Source organism: Microtus oregoni, unplaced genomic scaffold (assembly GCF_018167655.1).
Source record: "Microtus oregoni isolate MIOR12 unplaced genomic scaffold, Mior012 000058F_ref0000040, whole genome shotgun sequence".
NCBI classification, from domain to species: Eukaryota; Metazoa; Chordata; class Mammalia; order Rodentia; family Cricetidae; genus Microtus; species Microtus oregoni.
The window spans coordinates 6,960,282-6,977,523 of NW_024543834.1; the positions used below are offsets into that span (position 1 = coordinate 6,960,282).

At 40.8% G+C, this 17,242-nt stretch overlaps 2 protein-coding genes across 3 annotated transcripts in view; one reads left to right on the top strand and one right to left on the bottom strand.

Moving 5' to 3' along the window:
- Smc6 (structural maintenance of chromosomes 6) overlaps positions 1-15,838 on the bottom strand; it is a 62,210-nt gene extending 46,372 nt beyond the window's left edge. For both annotated transcript variants that reach the window (XM_041639404.1, XM_041639403.1), the window contains exons 1-4: positions 15,663-15,838; positions 9,762-9,904; positions 7,183-7,300; positions 4,181-4,286 (exon numbers count right to left, since the gene is read on the bottom strand). In XM_041639404.1, coding sequence (XP_041495338.1) covers positions 4,181-4,286; positions 7,183-7,300; positions 9,762-9,899 — 362 coding nt within the window. In that variant the 5' untranslated portion in view covers positions 9,900-9,904; positions 15,663-15,838. The remainder of the gene's footprint in view (positions 1-4,180; positions 4,287-7,182; positions 7,301-9,761; positions 9,905-15,662) is intronic.
- Positions 15,839-16,109: 271 nt separating this feature from the next.
- The window catches only part of Gen1 (GEN1 Holliday junction 5' flap endonuclease), a 32,468-nt gene continuing 31,335 nt past the window's right edge, over positions 16,110-17,242 (top strand). The window contains exon 1 of the mRNA XM_041639408.1: positions 16,110-16,369. The gene's annotated coding sequence lies outside the window, so the exon portion shown is untranslated. The remainder of the gene's footprint in view (positions 16,370-17,242) is intronic.

A 17,242-nucleotide genomic window follows, 5' to 3' on the forward strand; every position in this document is an offset into this window, starting at 1 on the left:
ACTGTTTTAATTGAATGAAATCTTTGACAAATTTCTAGTGAATCTGTCAATAAACTTCATCCTTTAACATTTACAGGAAATGCAGGGAAAATGTTCAAAATGAGTTTCTCTGTGCCCTACGGATGTGACAGGAGATACACATCAATATTTGCTGTACATACTCCCATCCTACTCTTTGTAAGATGGACTTAGTCACCTGTCTATATTTACATCTCTAAAAACTAAGCTAAATGTAGTAAATCCTCATGGAAAAATTACTCTTAAAATTCAAGTTCAGGAAAATAAGCCACACTTCAGTGAAGACTCCACTAATGTGAATTACACAGATGTCTTGTTTAAAGACATCTTAGCGACCCCTAATCAACAGTAAGGGAAGCTGGGTGAGAAATATAAAAGAAACACTATGCCATCTTTGCAACACTTCTGTAAATCTAAAATACATTTTTCTTAATTAAAATTTCAACATGATCAAACCAAGAAATGATGGTTCATTAGAGCTATAGTTCCGAGGTCTCAACAGCGAAACCAATCTGGTGAGATGTGAACCTATCCAACTGACAAATCAACCATGTACCCCAAATCAAAGACAAAGACAAACTCACTTCCTTCACACACACCCAACTAAAGTATTAGTAACTAATACCTGCACCATGGACTCTGGGTGGCCAAGACTAAGATGAGGAGTAAGACATAGAACGTAAACTCCACAGATCAAAGTCCCATACTCAGTTATCACAAAGACACAGGGAAGGAAGCTAACACACAGTGAAGCAGAACCAACCAAGAAAAGGGACTGGTGGGGCATGCCTTTAAACCCAGCATTCAGGAGGCAGAGGCAGGCAGATTCGTGTGAGCTGGAGGTCAGCCTGGTTTACAGATCAAGTTCCAGGGCAGCCAGGGCTACAGAGAAACACTGTCTAAAGAAAACAAACAAGGACCGGAAAGATGGTAGAGGAGAATCAAAGAAGGCACTACAAAGATACACACAACAAAGTAGCCAACAAAAAGAAAATTAGGTCTGAAATAACATCTAATACTTTTAAATTAATGGCCCAATTGTTTTATTATTTTTATTATTTATTAGACACCCTAATGCTGAAACCTTTAAATACAGTTCTTCATGTTGTGATGACCCCCAACCATAAAATTTTCATTGCTATTTCATGACTGCAATTTTGCTACTGTTATGAACTGTAACGTAAATATCTACATTTTCCAATGTTCTTAGGTGTCACATATAAAAGTGTCATTCGTTCAACCCCAAAGCAATCAACCCACAGGTTAAGAACCAATGTAATAAAAGTTCAATAATTCTTAATTTTACATTTTCACTATCATTTACATTTTATTCACTTACCTGTCATTACAAAAGGATAAAGAAAAACTGAAACTATAAATAAACTAAATTTTATTAAACTGCAAAACCTTAAGCAGAATCCCAATGCTTTAAAATAGCCATTGTAACTATACAGAAAGTGACTGAGTGTTTGACTGGCTTCCTTAAACTAGCCAAGCAATGTTTTTCCATGAGACAATTTATGTTAAATACTTTAACCTGTCTTCCCAATTTGGGAAGTAATGAGACACAAGCATAAATTTCTAAGACATATCCTGACTAATAGTTTAAAAACTACTAGCTTAGGGGGCTGGAGAGGTTGCTCAGAGGTTAAGAGCACTGGCTGCTCTGCCAGAGGTCCTGAGTTCAATTCCCAGCAACCACATGGTGGCTCACAACCATCTGGAATGAGATCTGGTCCTCTCTTCTGGCCTGCAGGTATACATGCAGGCAGAACACTGTGTACTTAATAAATTTAAAAAAAAAAAAAAACTACTAGCTTACACAACAACTGATTTTCAAGTATAATTGCCTTAAGAGGGAACATGTATATATCGTAAAGTAGAGGTAACAACAGTAAATAATTTGTTTTGGGAAACCAATTTCTTAACTAAACAGCCCTTGCTGGACTGGTCCAGGTTGGCTTGGAAATATAGCAAACATCACGTCTCTGCCTCCTCAGTGCCAAGATAACAAGTATGGACCACAATGTAGCTTTAGTAACCTTTCTTTAAATAAAGCTAAAAGAGCCTTTAAAAACTGCACTGCTAGCCAGAACTGTTGACACATGCCTTTAATCTGAGCACCTGGTCTCTGTGAGCTTGAGGCCAGTCTAGTCTACTTAGCAAGTTCAGGCCAGCCAGGGATACACAGTGAGACCCTGTCTCAAAAACAAACAACCTCATTATGAGTTCTCCTTTTTTCTTCCACTCTCTGTGATGTATTTAGTATCCATAAAACTGTCTTAGCTTTAATGACTCTTATTTCTGCAGATGGGCTACTCCACTGTGACTGTGTCTGAAACTGTACTCTTGTCCCCTAGCAGCCCACTGTGTCTCATCTGGACGTCATCCTAAAGACAACATATTCAGAGGAGGCCAACAGAAGTATTTGTTAGGACAGAATTCCAGTAAGATAAGTAAAAGCAAAAGCTACACTGGCAAACTGTCATCAAATAGTTTTTTTCTAAGCTAGGATGGGAAATGATTTACTGTATACCTATTCTTCTTTTCTATCAACTGGGAATCCTGAATTAAGGCTAAAATTCCTAAGTTCCTCAGCAATATGTAATTAAAAAACTGGCATTCTACATTTGTATCATATTCCTACTCTATGTTTAAGTATTAAAATAAAGAGAAAAGTGGACAGAACAAATAGAAATCTGTATCCTGTTCTGTCAAGTATTAGTATCAATTATCAAAGTTTCCATTAGATAAAATCACCAGCTACACACTGTAAGAGAATGAAACAAATGCAGGGTATTAGTATGAGAACCTGAGATCCCTCTAGAGGGTATCTTGGGTACTGGGGAATATTATTTTAAGATGTGTTGCTTTTGTGTATGCTGCATTTGTTTAACTCTGTGAAGCTGTGATTCTTTGCCTGTCTAAAACACCTGATAGTCTAATAAAGGGCTGAACGGCCAATAGCAAGGCAGGAGCAAGGATGGGTGGGGCTGACAGGTAGAAAGTATAAATAAAAGGCGAAACAAGGAAGAAGAGGAGCAATAAGGAAAAGGGAGAAGGATGTCAGGGGCCAGCCAGCCACCCATGAAGTAAGAGGAAAGTACAGAAATAAGAAAGATAAAAGCCCAGAGGCAAAAGGTAGATGGATTGATTTTAGTTAGGAAAAGAGGGCAAGAAATAAGCCAACCTAAGGAGGAGCATTCATAAGAAATAATAAGACTCCATGTAATTTATTTGGGAGCTGGGTGGCAGCCTCCCCAAAAGAGCAACGAACAAGAAGCCAAAAGAGGAAAACATCACACAACACTTGGGGAGTAACAAGAACAAGAGGAACTGGGAATGCTGCAGTCCTTGTCTAGCAGAAGGGAAAGCAAAAACAGGAGGGAGGACAACACCATCCTGACTCACTAGAAAAAGGGTTGTCAGCGGGCAAAAGGCTCCAACAGCAATGACGTAAAATTAGACAACTGATCAGTTATACGAAAGCAATGTCTAACAGAAACAAGAATAGAGCCAGACACAACTGAACACAAAATTCCAGCACTGGGAAGGCAGAGGTGAAAGGACAGAAGTTCAAGACCAGCCTCCGCTATATAACAAGTTAAAGGACAGTCTATGTCTATTTCAAAACAAATAGAAGTATGAATGTTAACCTACAAGGCAGGGCTATGGCTGCTCATCAAGGGTCCAGACAGTAGGCGTGTGACTGTGACTCTAAACCCATATTCACTGAGTAAGAAACAGCCAGAGATAGGACACTGTTCTAGGAGTCACAGAAAGCTAAAGAAAGAAATTCTGCACAAAACAAGTTGGCTCAACACTGACTTTGCTCTCATCCCTATCATGTTAGTATGAATGATGATATGAAGTTTAAGCAAAAACCCACAAAGGTATACTATTTAATAAATATTTGTTTAAAAAATACATAAATTTGCTGCTGCCATTTCTCCCATAAAAACAGCAAGTTTAAGTGGGCAGTGCACAGTACTAAGTAACACAGGTTATCTGCCAAGATGATAAAAGGAAGCACAAGGCCATGTTGGCAACAAGGTCAGGGCAACAGACTAATATCTGAAACCTCTTCCTTGGAGATACCCGCTCTCCAGGGTTCTAAAGCATTCTTCTTACTAGACAATAAAACATCAGCAAGAACACTTACTTCTGTCCAGCTTTTACAAAACCTTTTAAAGAGGATCCTCTATTAGTAGCAACTGCTTTTCCACCAAGACCAACTATGAGAGCGGTGAGCACAGCACTCTTTCCACCTAAAGAAACACATTGAAAAATTTATAAAGATAAAATTCTGACTTTATAACTTCATTCAAAAAGATGGCCGACTCTGTCTCCACCTGAAGTAAAATGTTACAAATACAATTATAATTTTCTTCCAGTGCTAAGGTGGCAAACTAAGGAAAGATCCCCAGCAAGAACTACCTCACTATCACCAGAAGGAAAACCTCGTACATTTCAATACCAATTTTGTGCCCACAATAAGAAAGGAGAAAAATGGTTACCATCTTTCCAACCCGAAACTCAGTCTATCCTCTTAGTGCATCAAACTAACAATTATGGGGCTGGAGAGATGGCTCAGTGGATAAGAGCACTGACTTCTTCCAGAGGTCCTGAGTTCAATTCCCAGCAACCACAAGGTGGCTCAAAACGATCTGTAATAAGATCCGGTGCCCTCTTCTGGCTTGCAGGGATACATGCAGACAGAACACTGTATACATAATAAATAAATCTTTAAAAATAGAAACTTTCAATTACATTTACATATGCAATTAATTTACATAATTTGTCACTACATTCTAATTTAATTATGGCTACTCCTTTCATCATAAATTTCTAGGCACAGAAACTTTAAATAGCTCTCAAATGTAAGAACCCAACATAAGAAGAGATGTTGTCTCTACAGTATGGATGCATCCTGGTACCAGCACATGTATTCATTGAACGCATTAAATGGAAAAAAATTAGAAAAATCACGAAAAAAATTAGAAAATCACATATTTCTAATTCAATATTCTTAATTTAGTATTTTTAAATTTTAGTTTTTTGGCCCTTAATTTTCAAATTCATTTCCTATCTCTTTTACATTTAATTTTTTGAAATGTAATTTTTATTCTAAAAGATATAAAACATCCAAAACTTCACTTTGAAAATCTCAACAACACAGACACAGCAACCATTTTCTGAATCTCATCAGCCGCCAATCAATTAACAACATTTTGTTATCTTCTACAGCATACCACCAAATTATTAAGCCAACAGAAATTAATGATTATCGTGCTTTAGTTCCTGGAATGCCTTTCAAGTCCTTATTCTTTTTTCTTTACTGCCAGATACAATGCTTTAGTTAAATGTCCTTTATTAAGTTTTATAAAAGAAACCACTCAAATTTTTAAAGACATAACTTGAGAATCCATGGTTCCTTTTTCTTGTATTCTGCGACCTCCCTGTAATAATTCACACTCTCCTACTGAAATGTCTTCCTTCTTCACTCAATGACAGAAGCAGCAAGCAATAGTAAAGAAAGGGACTATGGCACCACACATACCTAATTTCCTTTCCTAGTACTGTCACTATCTCAGTCAACCCTAACACCGGCTTGTCCACCATCAGCTGCCACAGTGTAGCCAGTCTGTCACAACAATCTTGCCCATGTCAACCATCACAGTGTAGACAGTCTGTCACAACCATCTTGCCCATGTCAACCATCACAGTGTAGCCAGTCCGTCACAACAATCTTGCCCATGTCAACCATCACAGTGTAGCCAGTCCGTCACAACAATCTTGCCCATGTCAACCATCACAGTGTAGTCAGTCTGTCACAACAATCTTGCCCATGTCAACCATCACAGTGTAGACAGTCCGTCACAACAATCTTGCCCATGTCAACCATCACAGTGTAGTCAGTCTGTCACAACAATCTTGCCCATGTCAACCATCACAGTGTAGTCAGTCTGTCACAACAATCTTGCCCATGTCAACCATCACAGTGTAGACAGTCCGTCACAACAATCTTGCCCATGTCAACCATCACAGTGTAGCCAGTCCGTCACAACAATCTTGCCCATGTCAACCATCACAGTGTAGACAGTCTGTCACAACAATCTTGCCCATGTCAACCATCACAGTGTAGTCAGTCTGTCACAACAATCTTGCCCATCATCAACTGCCAGTGTAGACAGTCCATCACAACAATCTTGCCCATGTCAACTCATCACTCAAAAATTTTAAACTGACTGTCCAAGGTCAACTGAGTGAAGGTCTAAAATCTTTACCAAGCCTTTAAGATGCTCAACAATACTATGCACAATATAACTCTCTGTTATGTTCTGCTCTTCCCCGCCATGTACTAGATGATACATGAGGTTACGCCCATTCTCCATACACATTTTCTATCCTCTGAATATTTGAGAATAAGCCATCTATGCCTAGAACATCTCAGCTTCTTGCCAAATGAATCTTAAGGAATCTTTAAGTTTTATCCAAGTACCAGCAAAAACACAACCTCCTCATAAAAACCACTGATATCAACAATGGATTGTCACTTCGATAGTCTGGATTTCAAGGCACTTCATCTGTGCCTTATCTAGTGTTTACATCAAACTGCTACGGTGTCTTTCTACTGAGATAGGAAGCTCCCTGGGCCAAGTAGTTTGAGGTGAGCCTGAGCAAAATAACTGAAATTATATCATAAGAAAATGGAAGGGGAGACAGGAGAAGGATGGAGAAAGGAATGAGCTATGTATATATGGAAGGAAGAAAGAGACGGGATAGTGGTTAAGAGCCTTGCTGCTCTTGGATAGGACCTGGCTCACACCATCTGTAACTTCAGTTCCGGGGGGTTCAAACCATCCTCTGACCTCTGAGGGCAATGCATGCATATGGTTCACATACATATATGTAGGCAGGCAAACATTAATGCACATACAAATAAATAAATCTAAAAAATAACAGAAAATGGAGGAAATGTTTATACCTACGTTAAATAACATATCTAAAGATAATTCAGTATTTTCTTGAAATGTAAACTGAATAAATACAGGGAAGCCACAAAGTTTAGAACAAATATTTATCAGCACTAATAGTCACCTATTTCAAACCCTCATGCCTTCTCATCACAAAGTAAAGGATAAAGACGGCACAGTCACTTACTTCCATTATTGCCGACAACGAAGTTGACATTAGAACCAAATTTAAAAGGTCCAAGCATTGAATGGCACATGAAGTTTCTTAGTTGAATACTCTCAATTATTCCAACTTCTGCTGCAGTCTATTAACAAAGAAAATGTTGGGGGAAAAAAATCACTCTCTCGAATCCACTCATTACTAATATCCAGTATCTAAGAGCATAGTAGTATTTATCAGTCAAAAGTTCTATCAGGTGAGCAACAATAACTTTAATGACCATCATTAAATGAAATGGGAATTTTCTTTAGGTTACCACTAATTCTACAAACTATCTACTCAAGGTCCCAAAGTTTGACTACGGAATTCATTCTGTAACTTGGCATTTCATTTTCACAGAAAGAATTCAAAGAACACTGTACAGTCACTTTTCTTCTGACATTCTGTTTCAGGCACTTACAAGAGCTCAGAGATTTTTAGCAATATATAAAGAATACATGATTTGCCCAGCAGTGGTGGTGCACACCTTTAATTCCAGCAGTTGGGAGGCAGAGGAAGCCAGAGCTCAGTGAGTTCGAAGTCAGCCTGGTCTACGAGTTCCAGGATAGCCAGACTACACAGAGAGACTCTATCTACAAAAACAAAATAAGAATATAGGATTTCCAAGTCAGGTGTGGTAGTGCATCCCGCCCCCTAACCCCTCCAAGACCCCCCCCCACACACACCACACCTGCGCCTTTGCTGTGTTGGGTTTTCAAAACAGCATTTCTTTGTGAAGAAGCCTTGGCAATCCTGGAACTTACTCAGTAGACCAAGCTGGACTTAAACTCAGAATTACCTGCTTCTGCCCCCCCAAGTAGTGAGATCAAAGGCATGCGCCACCAAAACCCAGCTAAAATGGTTTTAATAATAAAAGTGTAAAGTTTACATGATATACTATTTCTTCAGAAATCTTCTATTCAAAAGTCAGTCTACCAATAATAATAAAGTCATGTCAAAAGCACACAACTTTAATCCCAGCACTGAGGAGGCAGAGGAGTCGATCTCTCTAAGTTTGAGGCCTGCCTGGTCTACAGAGTGAGTTCCAGAACAGCTAAAACTACACAAAAACACCCTGTCCTGGGAAAGGGGGGGAGTAGGATTTCCAAAAATGTAAACTCGTATTATAAATAAATGTCAGGATTATGATTATTAAATGGTTTAATCAGTATATGGCCTATAGCACTCACCTGCACTCCACAGATACTAAATACCAGAATAAACCAACCAGATTGTTAGTCCTAACATTTCAGAGACCACTTTAATGTGATCAGCAATTTTAATAGGTTCTTTAGAAACTCCCATCTCAATTCTAGCCATCTACATCACTAAAAAGCAGAAAATATTTACATCATTGCACAAGTAGATTACCAGGTGTTCTGGTTTATGCATTTCTAAAAATATTTTTACTTTATGGTAACTGAAGACTCACATGCAATCATTAAGAAATGAGACCCTATGTACTGTTCGCCCAGTTTCTGTCAATCAAGGGAAACGTTTTAATAAAGCGTCGTTTCTCAGGCAAGACACTGACAGTCTCGACACACTGTGTTTCCCTCACACGCAATCCCTTATGTTGTAAAAGACCATAATCGCGATCACAACCCTTCCCTTTCAACCCACTTCAACCACTTGCACACTAATCTTTATTTCTGTAAATGTTGTTCTAAGAATGTCAAATAAGCACTCGGGAGGCAGAGGCAGGAGGATCTCTATGAGTTCGAGACCAGCCTGGTCTACAAGAGCGAGTTCCAGGACAGGCTCCAAAACCACAGAGAAACCCTGTCTCAAAAAACCAAAAAAAAAAAAAAGAATGTCAAATAAATAGACTTATATATACAAAATATCATCTTTTGGAACTAGCCTTTTTGCTCAGCTCAACTGTCTGTTGTTGACTGTCACAACTAAGCAGTTTTTCATGGAATGGATGTCACAGGATGGTCACCATATCACATGTGGACTTAGTTTGAATTTAACTTTTTGTGAATAAAGCTACTAAAAATATACTATGTTTTGTACTAAAATAAATCTTCATTTCTTGGGAACAAATGCTAGGTTATATTGCAATTTTATATGGTTTTCCCCAGAAACAAACATTGCATAGTGCAGTAACAACCTAACATTCCCATCAGCAATGTTTAAATGATTCAATGCATTCTTGCCATCTGATAATACCTATTTTATACTTTATCATTCTGATGAGTATGCAGTAATAGCTCAAATATAACTGTGAAGGACAATCATATTTCCTTACTCTCTTAAAGCTCAGAGGGAGTCAATCCAGTAATCATGGCCTGTACTCTATCCACGACCCTGGCAATTTATGTCTTCTCCTTTTCCTACTGGTCTTACTAAAGGTTTGTAAATTTTATTTAAAGATTTAGTTATTTGTCCAATTATTTTCTTTAAATTTTCTAATTATTAACACACACTTGAAAATCAGAAGCTATTTTTACCCAGCTCTCTAAAACTCTTCTACTTCTCCAGAGTACAAATTACGAACGATACATAAAATGACCATGAGAAACCAGCCAATGGGAACACATTATTTGTAATTCTGTGCTTACCAAAGTAGAGGTCCCATTAGTGAAAGAAATTGTACATTCGTCCTCATCTCCATCCTTATCAAAATCTTCCAGTTCTTCTTGTCTTGGCCTTTTAGCATTTTCAGGAGAACAGAAATTTTCTTCCTTTCTTTTGGCCATCAGATCTGTACAAATATTTATAATAACAATAACATAAGCCAAGAATGACATATAAAGACTATTCAATAAACACGGAACAAAAGAAATTACACAAACTCCTTTAAGGAAAAGTTTCCCTAGAACCTCCACAGAGAAATGCAACCCCACTGATCCCGTTGTTCCTTGAGATCTGAGCCAGATCTCTAATTTCCAGACATGTACGGAAGTAATTTACAGTGTCTTAAAAGAAACAAAACCACCATCACCTGGATCATACATATCGGGTGATTTTCACCTCATAACTTTTTATGGCTACAAATCAGTAAGAACCTAGCTGAATATTTCTTCTCAAACCCACGAAAGGGAAAAATACTATCTTCTACTTTCCTATTAGGAAAGACAACACAGTACCTCCTGAAATTACTATCACATTCAACTTTTATAACTTACAAAATAGTATTAATTAAATAAAACTTGATTTTTTTAAAATTATTTCCCAAAGGAACACATTTTGAAGCAGCAATACCTCACACTAGTAGTTTCCCTGTTCTCTAGATCATCAATTTCAGTTGTCAAAACCAAGTACTTAAAAATACAGTAGACATTACCCTTGCTAAAGTCAAGAACTATATAATAATGTTAGACCAGTGAGGACATAAGGACCATAAGATGACTTATAGACGTGATGTTCAGAATACAGCCCAAAGATCAGAAGGCAGTGTCTGTGTACCTGGGAACTGCACAGATACTCCCAATCCCCACCTCCATGACAGTACCCTGGGAACTGCACAGATGCCCCCAATCCCTAGCTCCATGTCAGTACCCTGGGAAGTGCACAGATGCCCCCAATCCCCGGTTCCATGTCAGCACCCTGGGAACTGCACAGATGCCCCCAATCCCCAGCTCCATGTCAGCACCCTGGGAACTGCACAGATGCCCCCAATCCCCGGCTCCATGTCAGTACTCTGGGAACTGCACAGATGCCCACAATCCCTGGTTCCATGTCAGTACCCTGGGAACTGCACAGATGCCCCCAATCCCCGGTTCTATGTCAGCACCCTGGGAAGTGCACAGATGTCCCCAATTCCTGGCTCCATGTCAGTACCCTAGGAACTGCACAGATGCCCCCAATCCCTGGTTTTATGTCAGTACCCTGGGAACTGCACAGATGCCCCCAATCCCTGGTTTTATGTCAGTACCCTGGGAACTGCACGGATACCCCAACCCCCGGTTTCCATGTCAGAGCATGCAAGTAAGAACCTTAGGAAGATTTCAGGTGACACAAAAGCGGTTTTATACAATTTGAGAAATGGTTAATCACATTACTAAAGGATTTGGATTCTGTGCCAAATAAAAGATGTATTAGCATCTAAAAGACATTTAACCTAAACTAATACCTTTCCTGGGAATATTATCATTAATTACAACTGTATCATATTATCATCTTTCTCTGAAAATAGTTCAAAAAATATCTCAAAACTCTTATACAGGTCAAAATTTCAAAACCAAACATCTTTTTTCCAAATTACTTAGTCACAAGAATCAATGTATGTTCATTTTAGCTTGTGGCTAATCTAAACTCCTCTAATACCACCAGGCTATTATTCCCAGAACACTTTCTGTCTCATCCACTCTCTACTCCTTTACCAATGACTTAGTAATAACTTATAAATTACTAGCAGAGAGAAGCATTGTTTTGTTCCTGACTAACAGGCACGGTCTGACAGAAAGCACTCACAAGTAGCCTGGCTGCCTTCAGTACTTCATCATTAGAAAGGAATTTGACAAGTATAACTGGGGTGAGGTGAGTATGCCAGGCTAAGTGTGATGAATTTACAATGGGCATCAGAGTCTACATTACACAAAAGATACTACACGCAAATACTTCAAAATGAGGCTGCTTTTTATTTGCTGGGTATAGCCTGGGATTTGCAGTCTGCTAGGTTTCCAAGGTAACTTGCATCTGAGAGACACAGAAAGATCCTCCTAACTTTTATATAGGAATCACTTTGAGATTTAAAGATGACAGACTTTCAAAACACATATATGAAATGTCCTGAGTGTGAGATATAGGCAATAGTAAAACCATTATTACTAACAAGATAAAAGACACAACAGATATAAGAAAGGGAAAGGTTTCTCTGAGATCTTGAGCATACTGAAAGCAGTATAGTTTATTTTACTTACTTATCTACAATTTTCTAAATATTTGTTGTTTGGTTTGTTTGTGTCTATATTTAAGACAAGGCCTACCTATATAGCCCAGGCTGTCCAGAACTGGAATGCTGGGATTATAGGTGTGCCACAGGACTTTAAAAAGAAAAAAGAAAAAAAAAACGCAAAGAAGAAAAATCATTAACTACTAAGGTCTCAAGGAAGCATTTAGATACATTTGAAATTTCAATATCCTACAAATTTTAGCAGGATTATAAAATTTTGACTCTTGAGCTTAAATTTTTATAACTCATACTTCCCATTAATGCCAAAGTAAAGATTAACAGTAGTATCCACCATAACACAATTAGACTTATTTAATTCAGTAACTATTAGAACTACTTTTAAGTAAATATAAAACTGCCACTTTGAGGCAGAAGTGATGGATTCGGATATCTGCTCTAAACTGTGTTTACCACTTCCCTAATTATACTCTTATGATCTACAAAACACGTCAATTCTATATTAAACAACCTCAATGTACTGAATTAACTGAGCAGTGTTTAGAATATATTACAGAATCAAATGAAGTTAACTAGATAATACAGTAAAACATTTTTTTAAGCCAAAACAGCAAGAAATCGAAGACCAGCAGAAACTGGGAAGCCCTCTACTTTCAGCATTCCAGGTAATATGATCTGAACACTCAAATTTGAGTTGAAAGCATACCGTAATCTGGGATACACTAAGAATAATGCCAAAGTAGACAGTTTCTAATAAAATTCTAAACAAAAACTCGAGGAGGGTCAGGAATGAAGAGGTGGCAAAACTGTTGAAACCAAACAGTTAAAAAGACTAGGTAAAAGTCCAAGAGAGTAGAATTAACATTAGTTGAGTAGCCTATGGTTAGCTCTGGATTAAACTATATCCTTTGATCTCCTTAGGATATAAATCATGCCTTTACCTTGCAACATGGGAAACTGAGAGGCAAGTGTAGATTTCAACTTATGTAGCATCAACTTAGTAACTAGATGCAGACAGCTACTAGCAGAGCAGATCCACATCCAAGTTTCTCCAAGAAAGGTGAAGCGACTTATGTCCTGGTTCCTACTGGCATAAACAATTGAGTTTAAACAACACTTGATTCACACCAAGTGACAGAAAATGTCTGTTACCTTCTTGTGTGCCTCCTGGAAAACCTAGAAAGAAGAATTTTATCCTAAAGTGTTCCTCTAAATGTTGCTTTGGGCTGGCGTCAGTTTCATTTCCTCACTTAATGCTATCCATCATCATAAACTGACAGTATATTTGTCAAGAGAAAAGGATAATAAGTTTGTTTTGTTTGCAAACACTTGAGTTTGAAGGATTCCAAGGATAGACTCTGCCATAGAAATCAATCTAGAAGGTCGGGAGAGATGGCTCAGTGGTTAAGAGCATTGCCTGCTCTTCCAAAGGTCCTGAGTTCAATTCCCTGCAACCACATGGTGGCTCACAACCATCTGTAATGAGGTCTGGTGCCCTCTTCTAGCCTGCAGACATACACACAGACAGAACATTGTATACATAATAAATAAATAAATAAATATTTAAAAAAAAAAAAGAAAGAAATCAATCTAGAAGTGGAGGAAAGAAAATTAAAGTAAGTAGTTTGAATTCGGTGACCAAGGAAATCAAACAGTGTGGGAAAGAACATAACTAAATTAACTCATAAATTTAGACACACACACACACACACACACACAGTACAACTGAACACACTGGACCATTAGGTGCCAGAATTTACTAGTGTGACATTTAAGTATGTAAAACGGGCTGGAAAGGTGGCTCAGGTTAAGAGCACTGACTGTTCTTCCTGCAAACTCAGTCTGATTCCCAGCACCCACATGGAAGCCTATTTCTGTCTCTAACCTGAATCCTAGGGATCTAACACCTCGGTGGGCGCCAGGCAAGTATGTAGTGCACAGACATACATGCAGGCATACACATAAGTAATAAAAATTCTTGAAGTATTTCAAATATAATGCACATACAACTACAGTAAACTTTTTAGTTATCTATTATTTCTTGAAAGTCAACTACTTTGTGGGGGGAGTCACTGAAGATTGGATCCAGGATCTCTACATGTTAAAGTAGCAACCTATCACTGAACGATACTCCTAGACTGCCTACTACATCTTGACTGACTGTCCTAACAATTAAAATTCAGGCAATTTTTACTAAAATTCTAGTTTGGCACTTAGTAAAATAAACCTTTGGGGACTAACACTTGCTAACACTTGTGTTATACCGGCTTCTTGTTGAGCTCAATACTCAACACTTTACACTCCATTAATCTCTCAGGGATCCTCTGATTTGGAACTGAGAGGTAAAGAGGTGGAATTACTCTTCAAAAAGTCTTACTACCTGCCTCGTGTTTCAAGCGATTGCAAGTGGTCTCTACACTTACTACACACACTAAGAAAATGATTTCTTATTTCGGACAGTCTTCCATTGCAGCCTGAGCTATCCTGAAACTCACTACATATCCCAAACATTCCTCTCTGTCTTACCTCAGCTCCTACTAAGAACTGAGATTACAGTCCTGAGGCACCAACCCCAGCTCAGAAAACGAATTTTTCTTAGAGACATGACCTCGTGTAACCCAAGCTGGCTTCAATCTGGCTAGGTAGCTTAGGGCCTTCGGATGCTCCTACCCCCATCTCCTGGATGTTAGGATTACAGGCCTGCACCACCACAGAGTTTTGTGTGCTGGTGGGGCTCAGGCAAGCCATCATCAGCACTACGTACATTTCAACATTAAGAAAGAATCAGTTTCACATACTAACTGGCTGAGTCCAAAGAGGAAGTCCTAACAGCTCATCACCCTCACCTCCCCCAAAACCAACTGCTGGCCACTGAAGATTCTAGTATACATTTTCAACGACTCCAGTCTCCTTCTAAGAGTCAAGAAATACGTACTTTTCTAACTTGGAATAGACAGCTCAGAACAGCTTGCTTTTAAAATGCAAGCGTGGTCTTCTGTCTACTCATTAACTATAAACTGTAGCAAGTTTTGTCTTCGGGCTTTAAATGCCAATTAGCCGCTCTTTCTAGGAACCAGGAGTCCTATCTTCCTTCCTTCCTCTATTCCCAGTCCTGTTTTCTAGAGTTGCCAATCGGGATTTCCCTCCAATTCCACAGTAATGAAGGGCAAGAAACGCCACCCAAACCTTTCCAACACAACGATGTACCCTCGCCTGGTTATCCGAATGATGTTCAGGGAAATGCGGATTTAACGGCAAATTCAAATTTCAGCGGCATTTCCAGCCGTGTCCGCCCCCACCCCCCACCCCAGGTGCCTGCGCAGGGAGTACCCAGCTCCGACGACGGCCTCAGCCCCGGCCCCGACCTCTGCGGCAGCCCGCCAACGCCCGGGCAGCCTGGGGACGCGCGAGGGCGGGCCGGCACCCACGGCCAAGTTTCCCCGATGCGGAGAGCCGCGTCTCCCGCCGGGAGCGTAAAGGTCCCCGCGGCCAGCACGCAGGCCTGACCCCTCGGCACCAACAGCTTCCCAGGAGGGGCCGAGGGCGGCCCGCCGAGGCACGGGGGCTGCGGGACTTGGGGCAGAAGAAGCGCGCGCCCTCACTCTACCTCCAACAAATCGCGGTCGCCCGGGGGAAGGTAGTCAGCGAGGGTGTCACGACGAGAAGGCCACCCCAAAGGCGTCCGACCTCGGCCACCGCTCGCCCGCCCGCCAAAGCAGGGCGAACCCGCCCCGAAAGCAGGCGGGAGCCCCGCAGCCAGGCGCCCGCCGCGGGATGATCCGCGCCTGCGCCCCGCCCCTCCCCGCCCCCGGACTCCGCCCGCGCCTGCGCGCTCCAGGCCTCTGGCGCCGCTCGGTTTTGCGAGAGGGAAGCGGAAGTGCGCTCTGCGGGCGGGAGGCGGAGGGCGGAGAGGGAGAGGAGGAAGCGGAGAGGCACCGTCCCCTGGGCGGCGGCTCCAGACCGTGGGGGGTGGCGGGTGGGAAGATCTCCGGGGCGCCCTGGCAACAGGTCTACGCATGCGTCCGTGGGGTCGACCGCAAGAAGCGAGGGAAAAGCGAAACCGCGAGGGAGGGAGGGAGGAAGAGGTGGGTCTAGGAGGAAGCGGACCGTTTCCCGGAAGGGGCGGGACTAATGGCCAGGGCGCTGAATTCGAAATCGTAGCCCAACGCTTGGTGCTTGGGAAGGCCGCAGTAGCCTTTTCTTCTTTTCTTTTTTGTTTAACCTTCGGTTTGAGGGCATCAGGAACTTGAGGGCGGCAGTAGTTGGTAGATGACAGGAGTGTACCTTCCGCGGCATCGTGGAGGGGCTGTCTGGGTAAGTCCTTCCCCGAGGACACCCCCCCCCCACGCCATCTGGGTGACCTTCCCCGATACTCGCTCGCACCCCGCTCGGCGTTATGGTTGCAGTTGGGAAACAGTTTTCTGCCAGGGTTGTGTGTGTGTGGCCCTCTCTCCTCCCACCCGCTCCATCCTAGGGTGGGCATCGCCTGAAATGAATAGCAGTTAAAGTGGTTCTTGGGTCTTTCTCCATTGACTGCTCGACCCGAGGTTAGCCTTCCATCCTGTCTTTACACAACTTTTTCAATTTGCCGACCTAACCAAGAAACCTCGCTGTGTTTCAGCTTCCCCTCCGATGTCTGGGGTGTGGATATGGCGTTCACTGTCACCCCAACCTCGGTGTACAACCTCAGGTTTCCGGTAATAAAGTAAATGTCCTTGTTCAAAACCACTATTCACTTCAAAAAATAATCAAATCATACATTGCGTCCTTTAGAATGGATTAGTGAAAAGTTTGACATAGTCCAAGTAGACTAAAATGTGGGACCGAATCCTCGTGTAACTAATGTGAAATACAGCCTCAGGCAGGACTATTATCCTATTAAAATGCTGGGGTTTTTTTTCCCCCTTTACAGCCTCACCCTACCAAGATATTTAAATCGGGAACCTTATTATTATTGTAACTCCAGCATCTAGGCATATTCCTAGTAAATACAAATAGGTAAATTAAATATGGGTCTCAGACTTTAAATTCGTGTATGAGAGGATAACTGAAAGGAATTTAAAACAGCCCGAGTTGGTGAAGTTATCTGGTAAATCCCATACAGCTACAACCCTGCGCAATGGAAGTTTATACTGTTTGTCAGTCTTCCCTATATAAAAATACAGTTGACTAAATGTGGATTTGGAA